The sequence below is a fragment of the Hemibagrus wyckioides genome, linkage group LG28 (genome assembly GCF_019097595.1).
Source record: "Hemibagrus wyckioides isolate EC202008001 linkage group LG28, SWU_Hwy_1.0, whole genome shotgun sequence".
In the NCBI taxonomy this organism is placed as follows: domain Eukaryota; kingdom Metazoa; phylum Chordata; class Actinopteri; order Siluriformes; family Bagridae; genus Hemibagrus; species Hemibagrus wyckioides.
The window spans coordinates 13,692,635-13,712,023 of record NC_080737.1 but is presented as its reverse complement, the minus strand read 5'-3'; the positions used below and the strand labels follow the sequence as shown (position 1 = coordinate 13,712,023).

General features: G+C 44.1%; 1 protein-coding gene across 5 annotated transcripts in view; it reads left to right on the top strand.

Annotated features, from left to right (window-relative positions):
* Positions 1-19,389, top strand: part of mtmr4 (myotubularin related protein 4) — a 70,125-nt gene that overhangs the window by 20,286 nt on the left and 30,450 nt on the right. For 2 of the 5 annotated variants that reach the window (XM_058382946.1, XM_058382945.1), the window contains exon 1: positions 5,327-5,755. The exons of the other annotated variants lie outside the window; for them this stretch is intronic. In XM_058382946.1, coding sequence (XP_058238929.1) covers positions 5,594-5,755 — 162 coding nt within the window. In that variant the 5' untranslated portion in view covers positions 5,327-5,593. Of the gene's footprint in view, positions 1-5,326; positions 5,756-19,389 lie in introns of those variants that run through there. 5 annotated transcript variants of the gene reach the window in all.

The window sequence follows — 19,389 nt, the reverse complement described above, 5'->3', positions numbered from 1 at the left end:
CTCACAATGTCCTTGTTTTCCAAACGTCTTTTATAATCTTTATAATCTGCCACGTCGACGGTGACTTCTTCCCTCCGGCCCGACGTCATTTAACGCTCCACATGCCACAGCGAACATGTTTCTGACTTGTAATCTCGACGTTCTTACTTGATTAAGCTGTTGTTGGTTTGCACCGAGGAATGAAGAAATGTTAAGCCGAGTGCTCCGGGTCTAATCTGATGATTTATTTATTTATTTTTGTTTTTTCACCTGTGCTGAAGAAAACCCAGCTGTAAATTATTCTCATCATGACCATTGTGTTGGTCGCCCTTTTTGCTGCCAAAACAGCCCTGACCCATCATGCGGTGTGTATTTTTTGACAACTTTCTATCAGAACCAGCATTAGCTTCTTCAACAGTTTGAGCAACAGTAGCTCGTCTGTTGGATCGGATCACACGGGCCAGCCTTCACTCTCCACCTGCATCAATGAGCCTTGACCGTCCATGACCCTGTCACCGGTTCACCACTGTTCCTTCCTTGGACCACTTCTAATAGATACTGACCACTGCAGACCGGGAACACCCCACAAGAGCTGCAGTTTTGGAGATGTTCTGATCCAGTCGTCTAGCCATCAAAATTTGGCCCTTCGTCAAACTCGCTCAAATCCTTACGCTTGTCCATTTTTCCTGCTTCTAACACATCAACTTTGAGGACAAAATGTTCACTTGCTGCCTAATATATCCCACCCACTAACAGGAGTCATGATGTGGAGATAATCAGTGTTATTCACTTCACCTGTATTGAATAGTGTATCAGTAATGTGTGTCTGGTAATACAAAGGTCACTTCAGTGGGTTGTTGTTGTTGTTGTTGTTGTTGTTGTTTTAAGCCCTTCCTTGCTGTTATAATAATCTTTACTTCACACTATTGGGAAGGCTTTCCTCTAGATTTGGGTGTTGGACTCGTTCAGCCATAAGAGCTTTATTGAGGTCAGGCAAGGAGCGAACAGGTCATCCCAAAGGTGTTCAGTGGGGTTGAGGTCAGGGTTTTGTGCAGGAGTTCTTCTTCTTCATGGAGCTGGACTTCATGCACATGGACATCGTCATGCTGGTTCCAGTGAATGGAAACCAGCACTACAGAATACAGGCTGTACGGTCCAGGAATATAAAATATAATACCAGGATATAATACCGTAGTGAAGGCACTGCAACAGCGGCACTGACCGTTCTGTACCGCACAGTGCTGTGTTATAGGTCTGTTTTCAAGCCCAACAATAAAGCAAGTTCATATTTTAAACTGAAGTTATTGCAACATCGAGAACCAAATATATGATTCACGCGTTGTCTTTTTATGAATCATTGAATCACCTGTAAATAGACCGACTCTTTTAATGCAGCCCCTAGTTTCTGGTGCGGTGTTATCGAGCTCTCTCGTGACTCTGGCCATGTGAAGAAACATGTTTGTGTTCAGAGGAGTAGAATTCAGGGTGTCCTCCTTTCCAAAAATAGCCCCAAACAGGGGGGCATATCAGGTGTAGCTGTTTGTGTGTAAGAGAGGGAGAGAGAGAATGAGAGATTGAGAGTGAGAAGAGAGAGAGAAAGGAAAAGAGAGGGTGAGTGAGAGTGAGAAGAAAGAGGGACAGAATGAGAGATTGAGAGTGAGAAGAGAGAGCAAGAGAAAGGAAAAGAGAGGGAGAGAGAGAATGAGCGAGTGAGAAGAAAGAGGGAGAGAGAGAATAAGTGAGTGAGAGTGAGAAGAGAGAGAAAGGAAAAGAGAGGGTGAGTGAGAAGAAAGAGGGAGGGAGAGAATGAGAGACTGAGAATGAGAAGAGAGAGCAAGAGAAAGGAAAAGAGAGGGAGGGAGAGAATGAGCGAGTGAGAAGAAAGAGGGAGAGAGAGAATGAGTGAGAGTGAGAAGAGAGAGAGAGAGAGGAAAAGAGAGGGCGAGAGAGAATGAGTGAGAGTGAGTGAGAGAGAGAGAGAGAGAGAGGAAAAGAGAGGGCGAGAGTGAGTGAGGAGAGGGAGAGCGAGAATAAGTGAGTGAGAGAGAGAGAGAGGAAAAGAGAGGGCGAGAGAGAGTGAGTGAGGAGAGAGAGAGGGAGAGCGAGAATAAGTGAGTGAGAGAGAGAGAGAGAGAGAGAGAGAGAGAGAGGAAAAGAGAGGGCGAGAGAGAATGAGTGAGTGAGGAGAGCGAGAGGGAGAGCGAGAATAAGTGAGAGTGAGTGAGGAGAGAAAGAGGGAGAGAGAGAATAAGAGAGAGAGAGAGAGTTCCCTCACTTGTCCTTCTGATCATTCACTATTGGTTATGATGCGCTGATAAATGTATCATGTATCAAAGACACAGAATTGGACCAGACCTCTATCTAAAGTGTGTGTTGTGTATCCGAGAGTGTGTGTGTTTGTGTGTGTTGTGTATCCGAGAGTGTGTGTGTTTGTGTGTGTTGTGTATCCGAGAGTGTGTGTGTTTGTGTGTGTTGTGTATCCGAGAGTGTGTGTTGAACAGTGTTTGTGTGTTGTGTATCCGAGAGTGTGTGTGTTTGTGTGTGTTGTGTATCCGAGAGTGTGTGTTGAACAGTGTTTGTGTGTTGTGTATCCGAGAGTGTGTGTTTGTGTGTGTTGTGTATCCGAGAGTGTGTGTTTGTGTGTGTTGTGTATCCGAGAGTGTGTTGAACAGTGTTTGTGTGTGTTGTGTATCCGAGAGTGTGTGTTTGTGTGTGTTGTGTATCCGAGAGTGTGTGTGTTTGTGTGTTGTGTATCCGAGAGTGTGTGTGTTGTGTATCCGAGAGTGTGTGTTGAACAGTGTTTGTGTGTGTTGTGTATCCGAGAGTGTGTGTGTTTGTGTGTGTTGTGTATCCGAGAGTGTGTGTGTTGTGTATCCGAGAGTGTGTGTTGAACAGTGTTTGTGTGTGTTGTGTATCCGAGAGTGTGTGTGTTTGTGTGTGTTGTGTATCCGAGAGTGTGTGTGTTGTGTATCCGAGAGTGTGTGTTGAACAGTGTTTGTGTGTGTTGTGTATCCGAGAGTGTGTGTGTTTGTGTGTGTTGTGTATCCGAGAGTGTGTGTGTTTGTGTGTGTTGTGTATCCGAGAGTGTGTGTGTTTGTGTGTGTTGTGTATCCGAGAGTGTGTGTTTGTGTGTGTTGTGTATCCGAGAGTGTGTGTGTTTGTGTGTGTTGTGTATCCGAGAGTGTGTGTGTTGTGTATCCGAGAGTGTGTGTTGAACAGTGTTTGTGTGTGTTGTGTATCCGAGAGTGTGTGTGTTGTGTATCCGAGAGTGTGTGTTGAACAGTGTTTGTGTGTTTTCAACAAGTAGATTAAAGCCACTGTGGGGAAATCCTGGGGCAGAATGTCCCTCATTAAACCTGTTTCCACATGCGGGAGGAGAGAGGGGAAAAAGAAGGCTTTTCTCTCACTCATTTTCAGTGTCTGTGTTAAAAGTAATTAATTAATTAATTTGACAGTTTTTGGCTAGTTTTTTTGGCATTTATTTAGTTAGTTAGTTACTTAATGTATTTTTTCAATTTTATTTCAATTTAATAATCTTTTTCATGGTATTTCCCTACACTAACACTCCTGATCCTAATATTCACTCAAACTAATCAGATAATTGCCAGTCTCTCTCTCTCTCCCTCCCTTTTCCTCTCTCCATCCTGCCTCCCTCTCTCTCTCCCTCCCTTTTCCTCTCTCCATCCTGCCTCCCTCTCTCTCTCTCTCTCTTTTCCTCTCTCCATCCTCCTCCCTCTCTCTTGTCCTCTGTTCTCTCTCTCTACTCCCTCTCGATCTCTGTCTTCTCCCTCGTCCTCTCCCTCTCTTTTCCTTTCTACTCTCCCTCTCTTTCTCTCTATCTCCTCTCTCTCTCTTTCTCTCTATCCCCCCTCTCTCTCTCTTTCTCTCTCTCCCTTTTCCTCTCTCCATCCTCCTCCCTCTCTCTTGTCCTCTCCCTCTCTCTCTCTATCCTCTCTCTCTACTCCCTCTCCCTCTCTTTTCCTTTCTACTCTCCCCCTCTCTCTCTCTCTTTCTCCCTCCCTTTTCCTCTCTCCATCCTGCCTCTCTCTCTCTCTCTTTTCCTCTCTCCATCCTCCTCCCTCTCTCTCTTGTCCTCTCTTCTCTCTCTCTCTACTCCCTCTCGCTCTCTGTCTTCTCCCTCGTCCTCTCCCTCTCTTTTCCTTTCTACACTCTCTCTCCCTCTCTCTCCCTCTCTCTCTCTCTCTCTCCCCCCATTCTGTAAAAATCACACCTAAGCGGCTGAATCAGAAATCAATAAGCTGAAAATGAATGAAGACATTTTGAATGAAGACATTTTGACACTCCAAAAATCTAAAACCAGGATCTCGAGATGTAATCAAGAATTTATTTCCTGACCAATTCGAACCAAATTAGATTTGTAATGCCCTCTGCTGCCCGTGAGGCAAAATGCAGTTGAACAGGAACCTTGTTCGGCTAGTGCTTTTCCCTCTAGTTCAGGATGCGTGTCAGTCCATTTGTAACTGGCACTCAGAATCGAAATCTCATTGATTAGCGACTGGCATTTCGTGACACGGGAGACGTGACCCCCCACACCACCCCACCCCCCACCGGCCGATTCCACAAGGATGCACGGAGGGAGTCGCGTAGGATGCACAGCAAGTGCGCGTGATACACGTCACTGCAGAGGAGACAGCGGTACATCATACGCTAGGTCACGTTCAGCACAGGCCGATGCTTAGTGGTTATAGGCGCATTTGACCGGTACAGCGTGTTCTCGGAGAGGAACGTGAGTAACAGCGCATCCTAGCGCCGTAGATGCTGCAGAGTGATGCTGAGGGGGGGAGGGGGTGGCGAAGGGGTTGTGTGTTAGTTGGGGGGGGGGTGGCGGTGAATGTTTGAGATTGCTGTGTCATTGGTGCACTCTGCGTGCTCACTGGCGCCCCCTTTCACTTCCGCTCTCGCTCTCTCTCTCTTTCTGCTTGCCTTTTATTTCTCTACCTCTCTCGACCATCGTGACTGTACGTCGATGCATCGCCCCTCCTCCTCCTCCTCCTTCAGCCATGCAGCACGGAGGAGAATGCATCTCTCCTCTACTACTGTGTGTGTGTGTGTGTGTGTGTGTATGAAAGAGGACGATTCGGTAGTCATTATTGACAGTGAGCATCACACATGTAAGCTCAGATAAGGATCGTCCTCGAAATAAGGTGTGTGTGTGTGGTGCACTGGCTGCTGTTGCTGAGGTAGCAGACTAGTGCAGATGAAATCTCGGTGAAGGGTGAGAGGGGAGGGAGGAGCACGAGATGCACGTGAGCGGAGGGGATGCGATTGTCAGGGGGCGGAGCTTAGCACCAGGCAATACCCAGTTTCTTTCGCTCGCTGCCTCTCTGTCGCTCTCCATCTTCAGTCCAGCCACCGTCGCTTCTCTTCTTTCTTTCTTTTTTTGCTTCAAGTGCTGCTCTCAGACTGTCGTCGTCATATTTTTTGAGCAACAGGGTCAAACGGATTAGACGTGTGTCTGTGTACGTGTTTTCTTTCCTCTTTAATGGCATCTTGCCTGCTCTCCTGACCCAGCAGTGTGTGTGTGTGTGTGTGTGTGTGTGTGTGTGTGTAAAGAAAGCGTAGGGCGGCAGGGCTGTGTCTGTACCTCGTGTGTATGAGAGAGCAAGGAGAAAGGCGTCAAAGCAGCCGGAGAAGGAAGGATGGTTTTGCCGATAGCGCTGCTCCTGCGAGTGTGTGCCTCCAGGGCGACCGAGCCCTGCCCCCTCTCGCCATGAGCCGGGTCAACCGCGTCTCCTGCTCCATGCTCAACTGCTTCGTAAGTGGAGTGTGTGTGTGAGAGAGAGAGTGAAAGAGTGTTGATGATCTATTGTGTGTGTGTGTTAGTGCTGTCCACTAAGAAAGATGGCATGCCACATGAGCTCACCATGCCAACTGGAATGACTGAGCATCCTGTGCTGAGGGAGAGAGAGAGAGAGAGAGAGAGAGAGAGAAACATGCTGTTCCGATACTTTTGATTTTATTATGACCGTTTGTGTAACCGGCAGCGAGCAGTGTTGTCTCAGGGACATGGTTTTGCTCTGTGCGCTTTAGAGGAAAGTTCTGGAAAGAGTTCATTTTGTTCTTCTAGTAAATGGACCCAGAATTGTCCATCATATTCCACTACAACCTTTCTTGCTTTCTTTTTTTCTTTTCTTTTCTTGCCTCGGGCAGTCTCTCTCTCCTTCTGTTATTCAATTTGTTTCAGTCAGCTTTATGGACATGTCTGAATGCTCTTACAGTATTAGACAGTATCTGCCCTTCTTTCTCTCTCTCTCTCTCTCTCTCTCTCTCTCTGTCCGTGTTTCTCTTTCCATGTTCGTCCTGTCTACTTCACACTCTGTCTCTATCTCTTTGTTTTTCCTTTTCCTCTGTCTCAAGGTATTCTCTCTTTCTCCGTTCTCTGTCTATCATTCTCAGTCTCCGTTCCTATTTCTTTGTCCATTTCTTTAACAGTCACTGTCTTTCATTCTTTGGTGCATCAACTATTTCTCCATCTATCTTTTCATCTGTTTTTTATTTTTATTTTTTGTCCCTGAACCCTCAGTCCTTCCTTCTTTTTCTGTCCTTTCTCTTTATCTACAAAGATTAGTTTTACATCTTCTATCCAATCTCGAATACACTATATTGCCAAAGGTTTTGGGACACCTCATCAAATCATTGAATTCAGGGGTTAGGTCCAGTGAAAGGAACTCTTAATGCTTCAGCATACCAAGACATTTGGACAATTCCATGCTCCCTGTCCTGACCTCAACCTGATAGAACATCTTTGGGATGAATTAGAGCGGAGACTGTGAGCCAGACCTTCTCGCCCAACATCAGTGCCTGACCACACAAATGCGCTTTTAGAGGAACGGTCAAAATTTCCCATGAACACACTCCTGAACCTTGTGGAAAGCCTATCCAGAAGAGTTGAAGCTGTTATAGCTGCAAAGGGAGGAACAACTCCATATTACATTCATGTGCATGTAAAGGCAGATGTCCCAAAACTTTTGGCAAGTGTATCTCTCAGTCCTCCATCATGTCTGTTTATTATAATTCTGGAGTATGAAAGGAGGCACTGTTCGTCCGAGCCGAGCGGTGTCTCTGTGTGTTTATCATCTACAGATGACCTCTCGACACCTCTCCATGCCTCGGTCACTGCCTCTGATTGGCTGATCCAGTCTCAGGGGGGTTGGGAGACTCCTAAAGCCTCTATTCAGTTAGCAATATAGACAAGGTTACATACTGATTGATTGCTTCTGAGAAAATGGAGGTGAAAGTCGCCGTGCAGTCTCAGTGAGGAGGAGGAGTCGAGGAAGAGTTGTTTGGAGGTGTTTTTCGAGTCTAAATTGATGCAGCATGTTTGAGATGAGCGATACGTATAGTGTCTGTGTATCTGTGAAGAGATGATGGGTAATATGGAATAAAGAGTTGGTTTGTGGAATCGTGACTAAAGTAAAGCACTGATGTTTAGTACAGTGGGCTGTGGTGTGTTTGCTGTCTAGACTCCATCCAGAGTCTGGATTTCTGCAGACAGACACCACTTCAGTCCAGTTTCTCTCTTTAAATGGTTTCTGATGGATTTCTGAAAAGTATTTCAACACGATCCAGATCAGACTCAGAAACTCATCAACAGAGAAAACTGTATAACCCTGATCAAGTGCACACTAATAAAAGGCTCTTTTTGATTTTAAAAACATTTTGTAATGATTTGTATTGACTTTCTTTCTTTTTCTTTCTTTCTTTCTTTCTTTCTTTCTTTCTTTCTTTCTCTCTCTCTCTCTCTCTCTCTCTCTTCTTTCTTTCTTTCTTTATCTATCTATTTTTCTTTCTTTCTCTGTTTTTCTTTCTTTCTCTCTCTCTCTCTCTCTCTCTCTCTCTCTCTCTCTCGTGTGTGTGTGTGGTGGTCATCCATATGGTGGAGTTTTGACCATGATAGCGATGACCTCTGTTCCCGAAGGCTCCGGGTCAGTAAGGTGGAGATGTGTTGCTGTTTTTAGATGATAAGTAACGAGTGATTGTATCAGACGGAGCGCTAAACAGCTCTGATTGAACAGCAGAAGCTTTTTCCGTCTCTGATGCTCTTACAGTGTGTGTGTGTGTGTGTGTGTGTGTGTGTGCGCTCTTACAGTGTACGGCTAAACCAATCACACCAGCAACATCAGCTGTGTGTGTGTGGTGGTTCCTTATCAAGTATCTGCTTTCTTCCGCATGCATGATTATGAGCTAGCTGAGTGTGTGTGTGTGTGGTGGTGGGGGGGGGGGGTCATAACTCCTATGGCGGCTCATATGAGCTGGCTCAGTGTCCAGCACTGACCTCTTATTTTTTTTCTATAATTCTTTCTTTTGCTCGCTCTTTCTCTCTTTCTTTCTCTATTTCTCTCTCTCTCTCTTGCTCTTTCTTTCTTTCACTCACTCTTGTGCTCATTCTTTATCTCGCTCTTTCTTTCTCTCACTCTTTCTCTCTCTTTTGCTCTTTTTCTTTCTCTCTCTTCTTCGTTCTCTTTCTCTCTCTCCCTCTCTCCCCCTCTCTCCCGGTGAGTGTGTAGCACTAAACTGAGATAGGATACCATGACGTGACACTGACGTGTATGACGTGACACTGACGTGTATGATGTGACACTGACGTGTATGATGTGGACATTAGACCTGAAATTTATCTCCATTTTCTTCTCTCACAAATAAATTAGATTATATTATTTTTTTCAGAGCTTCTATCTTGACTGTGTGACTTTTACTCTAAAGCTCTCCCTGACTCTGTGCTGCAGGGAACATCTGGTTTATTTGAACACAGAGTATGATTCACACCTTTTTAGTCATGTGACCCTGCTGGTGAGGAACAGGAGAAGGTAAAGGTGATGATGAAGGTGATGGTAAAGGTGAAGGTGATGATGAAGGTGATGGTAAAGGTGAAGGTGATGATGAAGGTGAAGGTGGTGATGGTGAAGATGATGGTGAAGGTGATGATGAAGGTGATGGTGAAGATGATGGTGAAGGTGAAGGTGATGGTGAAGGTGATGGTGAAGATGGTGAAGGTGATGATGAAGGTGATGGTGAAGGTGATGGTGAAGGTGATGATGAAGGTGATGATGAAGGTGAAGGTGATGATGGTGATGGTGAAGATGATGGTGATGGTGAAGGTGATGATGAAGGTGAAGGTGATGATGGTGATGGTGAAGATGATGGTGATGGTGAAGGTGATGGTGAAGGTGATGATGAAGGTGAAGGTGATGATGGTGATGGTGAAGATGATGGTGATGGTGAAGGTGATGGTGAAGGTGAAGATGGTGAAGGTGATGAAGGTGAAGGTGATGAAGGTGATGGTGATGGTGAAGGTGATGATGAAGGTGATGGTGAAGGTGGTGATGGTGAAGGTGGTGATGGTGAAGGTGGTGATGGTGAAGGTGATGAAGGTGATGGTGAAGGTGATGAAGATGATGATGAAGGTGATGGTGAAGGTGATGAAGGTGATGGTGAAGGTGATGAAGATGATGATGAAGGTGATGAAGATGATGATGAAGGTGATGGTGAAGGTGATGATGGTGATGGTGAAGATGAAGGTGAAGGTGATGGTGAAGGTTTATTTCTTTGGTTATTTGAAAACCAGTCCAAATAAAAAGCATGAGCAGAATTCACTCTGATCCACCTGCCTGGACATGTGGGAGAACCTGAAGGAAACCCGCTCTTTCTTTCTTTCTCTCTCTTTCGCTCTTTTTCTTTCGCTCTTTCTTTCTTTCGCTCTTTCTTTTGCCATTTCTTTCTTTCATTCTTTCTTTCGCTCTTTCTTTCTTTCGCTCTTTCTTTCTTTTGTCTTTTTCTTTTGCCCTTTCTTTCTTTCGCTCTTTCTTTCGCTCTTTATTTCACTTTTTCTTTCTTTCACTCTTTTGTTCTTTCTTTCTTGCTTGCTTTCGTGCTTTCTTTCTTTCTTTTACTCTTTCTTGCTTGCTTTCACTCTTTTGCCCTTTCGCTCTTTCTTGCTTGCTTGCTTTCACTCTTTCTTTCTTTCTTTTGCTCTTTCTTTTGCTTTTTCTTTCTCTCTCTCTCTCTCTCTCTCTCTCTCTCTCTCTCTCTCTCTCTGTCTTTCTCTCTGTCTCTAGCTCATTTTATCCTCATGTGTTTGGGTCAGAATCTGAGCTGAAGATCGTCTACAAAGCTCATGTTCTCTTTACATTTTTATATATCTATCCACATTGATCTGAATTGAATTAGAAACAATGGACAGGTAAAAAAAAATGTAAATGTATCCCTAGAGAGCAAGCCACAGTGCCTGAGAGGATGCTGTAATACACTGAGGAAAAAAAACAGACCGGTCACTACACATCGCTTTCGTCATGGTGGGAATTGGTGGAGAAATGTGATGAGTGATGCTGTGGTTCGACCCGTGTGCTTGGAGTGAAGGGCATCGAGAGTTTGTTTAGTTGATTTGGACATATCAGTAAATCTGTGAGGTTTGAAGAAAACATTGTTTTTTCCATAAGTCCAGTGTTTTTCATGCTCAGGCAGGATCTCTCTCTCTCTCTCTCTCCTTCACATCTTCCTGCTCTTAAACTCTGCTGTGTGAAATATTAAATAGCATTATCCTTCAGGAAAAGAAAGAGAGAGATAACGAGGAGCGAATAAACATTCTCACATTCTTCCTTACACTTCACTTCTCACTGCTCTGATTAAAGGGGAGTTTTCCTGAAAAATAAAACAATAGAATGTGTAGAAAGAAATCACGTGCAGTTTGCTCATGTTCTCGTAGATACACTATTACCAAAAGTTTTGGGACACCTGCCTTTACATGCACATGAATGTAATATGGAGTTGACCCGCCCTTTGCAGCTATAACAGCTTCAGCTCTTCTGGGAAGGCTTTCCACAAAGTTTAGGAGTGTGTTTATGGGAATTTTTGATCATTCCACTAGAAGCATATTTGTGAGGTCAGGCACTGATGTTGGACGAGAAGGAGTCTCTAAGTCGCTCTAATTCATCTAAAAGGTGTTCTATCATGTGACTGAAGTGTGACGTTCCTCCACACCAAACTCCCTCAGCCAATCATGTCTTTATGGACCTTGCTTTGTGCACTGGTGGGCAGTCATGTTGGAACAGGAAGGGGTCATCCCCAAAAAAGTTGGGAGCATGAAATTGTCCAAAATGTCTTGGTATGCTGAAGCATTAAGAGTTCCTTTCACTGGAACTAAGGGGCCGAGACCAACCCCTGAAAAACAACACCTGTATTCAGTGATTTGGAGGGGTGTCCCAAAACTTTTGGCAATATAGTGTATCTGTTATTGTTACAGGCAAGAGTTTGGTGTCTAAATCCTGTGCAGTAGGACGTAATACAGAGCATCTGGACCATGATGCAGCAAGATAACGTAGTGAATGGTGCAGTGTGTGTGTGTGTGTGTGAGAGAGAGAAAGAGATGGTCTGACAGTGATGTCCTAATCCATAACAGATAATCTAATCCAGAGCAAAGCCCCTGATCAGATTAGGTTCCTCGGGCAGCTCCACGTGGCAGCGTCATGTTTATAGAGAAGGAAGCGATAGCAGACTGGAGGATGTGTGAGGAGACGGAGACGAGTGTGAATTCCATTTCTGAAAGAGAAAGAGGCCCGGAAAACACGGGCCGTTGCCATGGAAACAGGACTGCAATCTATGTGTGTGTGTTTGTGTGTGTGTGTGTGTGTGTGTGTGTGTGGTGGTCTGAACAGTCTCTACATTCTGTATATTTTCAGCCTTTAGCACCTTGCTCATTCATTTTCTCTATTTTAATCTCTCTCTCTCTCTCTCTCTCTCTCTCTCTCTCTCTCGTGTGCGCTCTGTCTCTGTCACTTTCTGTCTCTCTCTGTTACTCGCTTTTAGTTGTTTCTCTCTCGGTCACTTTCTCTCTTCCCCCTCTCTATCTCCAGTGCTTTTTTGGTCTCTTCTCTCTCTTTCTTTTTTGTCTATCATTCTTTTTGTAATTCTAACTTTTATGGTTTCTTTCTTTCTTTCTTTCTTTCGCTCTTTCTTTCGCTCTTTCTTTCTTTCTTTCGCTCTTTCTTTCTTTCGCTCTTTCTTTCTTTTGTTCTTTCTTTCTTTCGCTCTTTCTTTCTTTTGTTCTTTCTTTTGCTCTTTCTCTTTCTTTCTTTCGCTCTTTCTTTCTTTTGCTCTTTCTTTCACTCTCCCTTTCTTTTGCTTTCTTTTTCTTTTGCTCTTTCGCTCTTTCTTTCGCTCTTTCTTTCTCTCTCTCGCTCTCTTTCTCTCAACCCTCTCTCTTCTGCTTGCTCTCCCTCCCTCCCTCCGTCTCTCTCCCCTCCCCCTCCCTCCCTCTCTCATGCGTATTTTTTGTTATAAAGACTTTTATTAAATTCAATTTTATTCTCTCTCTCTCACTCTCTCTCTCTCACACAATGAGATGTAAAGTTTTAAACTAAACAGAAGTTGTACTATATGCCTCATATAACAGCATTTGAGGATCATCATCATCATCATCATCATCTTCGTCACGTTAAGCATACAGAATGTAGTAAATGAAAGTTTTGCTACACGTGGCTTGGTTCAGGTTGTGTTCAGGGATGGAGTCTGTTTTCCAGCAGCAGTGTAATAGAACGATGTGTTTGTGTACCTTCTGGTAGTCAGGCAGACCGAGCACTGATCCCTGCCTAGTCTCCTTTAAGATAGCTCCAACCCGAGGGAGCGACCGTTTCAGCAACAGCGAAGGGAGGATGGAGAGGAGGAGAGTGACTGTGCAAAACAGCGTGTCCTCCATCTTTGTGTCGTGAGAGCAGCGTCTCCTTGGGAGCGGATGGAAAGAACAGAGGAGAGAGAGAGAGTGGAAGTGTGTGCAGAGTGAGGGAGGAGCAGGAGGAACGTTTCTGAAGTGAAGTGAAAACTCTTCATTTCTCTGCATTCACTCAAGTGTCTCTGTAGTTTTCTCACTGACAAATACATTCTCTCTCTCTCTTTCTCTCCATCTCTTCATTCCTCTCCATCCCTCCCTACCTCTCTCATGCTAATATTTTATATCTTAATCTTTTGTTATATTCAACTTCTTTCTTTCTTTCGTTCGTTCGTTCATTCTTTCTTTTGCTCTTCTCTCTTTTTCTTTCTTTCACTCTTTCATTCACTCTTTCTTTCTTTCGCTCTTTTTTTCTTTTTCTTTCTTTCGCTCTTTCTCACTCTCTCTCGCTCTCTTTCTCCCAACCCTTTCTTTCTTTCCTTCTTTCTTTCTTTCTTTCTTTCTTTCCTTCTTTCTTTCTTTCGCTCTTTTTTTCTTTCTTTCTTTCTTTCGCTCTTTCTCACTCTCTCGCTCTCTTTCTCCCAACCCTTTCTTTCTTTCTTTCTTTCTTTCTTTCTTTCTTTCTTTCTTTCTCCCTCCAACCCTCTTTTCCTTCCTCTCTCTCTATGTAATAAAGACTTTTATTATATTCAATTCAATTCTTTCTTTTTCTCTTTCTCTCTTTTCTCATTCTCTCTCCAGCTTGCGCTCTCTCTCTCTCTCAGTGCAGCACTGCGTAGAAACTTAGAATCAGGATTCCTTCTTCCATATTTAGATTTTCAAGTTTGCAGCCTGCTTCCACACACACACACTTTCACACACACACACACTTTCACACATCCACCAGAGGAAAACCCGCGAAACATCCAGCATGTGGAAAAAACAGCCTGTGAAGTACGGTTAGAAAACGCAAGCGTGTTTATTTTCGTCTCGGCCCTGACTTGGTTATGCGGTGGAAAATCCTGTTGGAGATCTCTGCAAACTAGCAGCGCCTCAGATTTCTTCTGATGAAGAAAGTATAAGCAAAATCTATCCTGGAAGCACTTTCGGGTTCTGGTCATCAGAGACATCACGCATGCCATGTTTACGTAGAGGTCTTATCCATCCGTAGTGACAAGCTAAGACCGTCTCAATAATAATCTAGACACTGGATGCGGTCTCGTCAGATTGCAGAAAACAATGTTTATTTTGGAACATTTGCAGTGGTTTTGGTGATCGCTGCTGTATTTTCTTTATTCCCAGAGGTTTTCTGGCATGCTGATGTTACGTAGAGACGCTATTTGAACACCAGTCCTATTGCTATTGCTAGCGCAGTGGTTGTAGTTAATGCAGTGTAGAAATAATGGAGACACCAAACACTTTGGACTCTGAATTCAAGAAGCCTATTTACAATGCTAAGTTGTTCATACACTGCTAGTTAGCGACACACAAGATGACTAGTGCAATGGTGTTGAAGGTTGCGAGCTTGAATCTCAGGTCCACCAAAAGCTGTCACTACCCGGACCCCTGAGCAAGCTCCTCTGGTTGTATAAAATGAGAGAAATAATAAGCCGCTCTGGATGAAAATGGCAGAAATGTAAAGGCATCAGTGTGAGAGGTGAAGCTATGGGAAGCTGATCTGTTTGTCACACTTCTTTCTTTTCTTTTTCCTCCAAATATCTCTCTGTCTCCAAATCTTCTGCAGGATTTGTTTTTCTCTTTCATGGGTGTATATCTGGGGCAGTGTAAGAAGAGTATGAGTTTTAGACTTTAACTCTCTCTCTCTCTCTCTCTCTCTCTCTGTAATTTGGTCTGTTCTTGTTCGAAGCGAAAAATCTCTCTCGGAGCTCGCCGCGTAATCACACACCCATGCGGAGCGGTTCAGTAACACGACACTCGCGCTTTCCCGAAACACCGCACGACTCGCCACGTCGTCATCGCTGCAACGAGAACCCGTACAGCAGGAAAGATGGATGCAAGGCAGGAGGGGAAAGATGGTGATGGATAGCCTTATCGGATGGAGTAACGCCCCGAATATCGGAGGTGGATTTCCGAGAGGCTGGTGTTAAATCTCAGGCTCTCGAAGTTTTCAGTCACTCTGGGAATCTATTGCTTCTGTCTGAGGCAAGAGAAGCTTCCAGAATACAGGATGAGAGCTGCAGGTGTTTTAGGATCCATCTCTCTCTCTCTCTCTCTCTCTCTCTTCTTTATTCACGTTTCACTAGCACAAAAAGTGCATCGACAGCATTGAACACATGTTCCATTTCCTAATTCGAAGTAATTGGCTGCAGTTCCTCTTGCTTCACTACGTGTTTGTTTGCTGTTGTGTAATTTGGCACTCGTGAGAGATAAGCTCATATCATAAACGATTTCATCTCTCACCTTTGAACATCCACTGTGCATTAGAGCAATCTTCGTGATGTAAACACACTCGTACACTTGTATTGCCAAAAGTTTTGGGACACCCCTCCAAATCATTGAATTCAGGGGTTGGGCTTGGCCCCTTAGTTCCAGTGAAAGGAACTCTATAGACATTTTGGAGAATTTCATACTGTAATTTCATACAGTTTGGGGATGACCCCTTCCTGTTCCAACATGACTGCACACCAGTGCACAAAGCAAGGTCCATAAAGACATGGATGAGCGAGTTTGGTGTGGAGGAACTTGACTGGCCTGCACAGAGCCCTGACCTCAACCTGATAGAACATCTTTGGGATGAATTAGAGCGGAGACTGCGAGCCAGACCTTCTCGTCCAACATCAGGGCCTGACCTCACAAATGCGCTTCTAGAGGACTGGTCAAAAATTCCCTAAACCTTGTGGAAAGCCTTCCCGGAAGAGTTGAAGCTGTTATAGCTGCAAAGGATGGACCAACTCCATATTACATTCATGTACATGTAAAGGCAGGTGTCCCAAAACTTTTGGCAATATCGTGTATCTACAAGCCCTGTTCGTCAACATAACCAGCCATGTGCCACATTGTCCAATTTCAAATTAGCCAGACTTTTTAATAGACCGAAAATACATCACTTAACCTGAAAACTCCAAAAAATAGATATAAACATATCATCTATAAAAACAGATTGGAGTTTAAACCCTTTCAAAGCTTTAAATTTCACCTTCTGCAGTGTTCCAGCCTGGAACTGAAGTGAATTCGGCTTGTGTATCAAACCTCCGGCTCGCTAATTCATTAAAAATCATCGATATTAGTTTTTGCCAGGAGCCGAGTTGATCATCCATTTTGCTGCTTAGCGGAAAAACAAACTAGTGTCGTGTGTTAAATCTTTCAGTTTAATTATGGACTACAAGACAGTTCTAATTTGCAATACAAATTCTACCGTCACTTGCAGGGAGGGATTAGAAGCTAGAGAGAGAGACGCACACACAAAGACGTGGAGAGAGAGAGAGAGAGAGAGAGGGAGACATAGAAAGAAACATGGAGGGAGAGAGAGAGAGACGCACAGACAGAGAGAGAGACACAGGGAGAGAGACATAGAAAGAGACATGGTGAGAGAGAGAGACACGGGGAAAGAGAGAGAGACAAAGGGGGAGCAAGATGGGGAGACAGAGAGAGGAGGACAGAAAATGACTGGGAGACAGAGAGAGAGAGGGAGAGACAGATAGGGAGAGAGACGGAGACAGACACACACACATGTACACAACCATTTTAAATGCAGTTTAATAGCATGCTACCAGCCTGCTTAACTTTGACAGATTTGTGTGTGTGTGTGTGTGTGTGTGTGTGCCTGCTCTAATATATTTGACTAATTAATTACTGAGTAAATCTGGTGTCTTGGAGCACATAAATTAACTGGCAACAAATTTGCGGCAGTGTCAGAGAAGTTAAAATTAAAAACTGCCTAAAAGCTTATAGGGTGGTTATAGTGTCATGGCTATGAATATTGTTTGTGGCAACAGTAAAATGTAAAGGAAACATGCTAACCAGCAGGACATCCGGATTGTCCTACAAACCGACGTAATTATCTTTAGTCACATCTCTATTGTTTGCGGATCTCCCTCCTATAATTTCGACCCGGAGAACCCGTCATGCCGCAGCCTGTAATCGAATTCAGCCAAGACTTTGTCGGGATCTTCCTCTGTGTAACGAGCAATAATCTTAAAAGAAGGTATTTCTGTAACACTTGGACGCCGATCAGGCTTTCGCAAAGAGTACGCGGTTTTTAAAAGAATTTCTTTCCATACGCTTTCCAAAAAACGATCCATTTGCTAATTGAAAATTTGAGCTTCTGCCACATCTCCCCTATGTGGCTTCAAGCCAAGTGTAAATGGAAAGATTGGAATTCCATTCATCAGTTTAATGGATTCTTTGGAAAGAGGTGGAGTGTTTTTATCAGAGAGGAGAAACGGAGAGAAGTTACGTTATGTTAGTAATGTGAGAGGAGTGAACCATCACTATCCCTCATGTTAATCCTGTGACTAATCGAGTCAGTTCATGGAAACGGACGTCTAACAGAGATATATTAGCGCGATCGCAGAAAGGCGGGTTCTGGGCTAGGTTTAGCACGCCTGGTCATTGCTTGCGTGTTCCGTTATTAGCCATGTCGAGCGTGATCGGCAGGTCTAATTGGTCCTCGATTTTCTTTTCTTCTCCATTGAACACAGTGTTTCTCCTCTTTGGATTCTCCATTCAAGCACCAGACTAATGAGGATTTATAGTGTAGAATTAACCGACCACATGTAGCGGCTAATCACATTAGCTGAACACGCTTCCTCAGAGTGCTCTTATGCTTCTCGATGCTCATGCACGGCATCAGTGGTGTGGTTTGGTGCTTCTTTTATCCGTGAGCTAATTAACTTGCATAAAGTTCGCAAAGTCTACCTCCTCTTTCCCCACCCTCTTCGTTTTTGACATTTCTAAGCGTATACTCTTACTTTCATACATAAAAATCCAAAACCAGCATGTAATTACTGTAGGATTTGATTAAACTTTTCTGGTCTTCAACTCATCCCTCCTCCTTGCTTGACTTTTGTGACTTCCTTTTGATATCATACTGACAGCTGACCGGTGTCTGTGTCACCCGCTTCGTCTAGCGCAGACATAAACACCAGACATGAGGAATGTTCTGTGCTTTGGTTGCAGTGTCATGGGTTAGATCCTGATTTATGATGTCATTAAAAAATCAGATGGGGTGGATTTTGATGCAGTGTAGAAACCAAAGCATATGATGGACAGATAAGAGCCTGTTGGCTTTCTGTTCAATTCTTTTGGCAGTTTGGTTTATTTCATCACACCACAGATAGATAGCCTGTGGAAAATCACTATAATATGGCTGCTTATGTGTTGGTCAGCTGTACCTCAGTACTCTTATTGTTGCCCTCAAAGGCCAGTATTGATCTTGTGTATAGTCTGACTGCTGCACAGACTGTGACCCTCACAAGTAACGTCTGTCTGATTCTTCCATGAGCTCAGCAGGTAATGTCTGGCACGTCTGGCTACACAGAGTGCCGGGTGTTGCCATGCCGTCTCCAGCCTGCCGGCACACTGGCACTGATGGATGATGGGAGCTAGGAGTTTGCCTTGGAGACAGTGTTAATGTAGGATGAGTTTAGTGGGGGAAAGAGACAATTCTGCAAGTGGGTTAACCCGTAACTGGGTAATATCGGGGATGTTTCTGGAAATATGATGCTGTTCGTAGTGATTTAAAGCAGGCCTGAGGGCAGAAATGTTTATCACCGGTTAAATACGATGCAAATGAACTCGAATTTTACATATCACTCGTGATCAAAGATGGCTCTCGTGTATAAACAAACAGATAAAGCAAACAATTTTTTACTGATCATGTCCTCATTATATAGTCACTATCCAGGTGATGGTGTGTTCAGAGATCACGTTAGGTAAGGAGCCAGTTTAATGCAGTTGGCAAAAATTCTTACTTGCCTCACATTTCTTCTTTATTTTACTCCTTCTGAAATGTTCACCCCCCCCCCATGCCGTGGTCACATCCATGTCATGCCATACTCACATCCATGCCCACATCCATGCTGTGGTCACAGCCATGGTCACATCCATGCCATACTCACATCCATGTCATGCCATACTCACATCCATGTCATGCCATACTCACATCCATGCCCACATCCATGCTGTGGTCACATCCATGGTCACATCCATGCCATACTCACATCCATGCCATGCCATACTCACATCCATGCCCACATCCATGCTGTGGTCACATCCATGGTCACATCCATGCCATACTCACATCCATGCCATGCCATACTCACATCCATGCCCACATCCATGCTGTGGTCACATCCATGGTCACATCCATGCCATACTCACATCCATGCCATGCCATGGTCACATCCATGCCATGCCATACTCACATCCATGCCATGGTCAAAGTCTCAGAGATCATATTTTCCTAAATAAAATATTTTTTGATGTAAACATCAAGTGAAGCTTTTGACCTGAATCTGCATGATTTAAAATCATTGTGCTCTTGCCACATGCCTGTAATAGAGATGGTCAGAATGTGACCATGTGAAGGGCTTTCCTCAGCTACCACATGTTCATTGCAGTATTTTTTTTCTTTCCTCTACATCTCTAGGTTAACTCAGGTCAGCCAGTGTGTTGATAAGGCGAGGAGTCGTGTTGCGTAATGCAGGAAATGTTGAGTCATTGTTTGTTCTCATTTATAGTGGCAGCGTGGCCTCTTGGTCGTTCTGCGGTATGACCTGTGCTTTTAA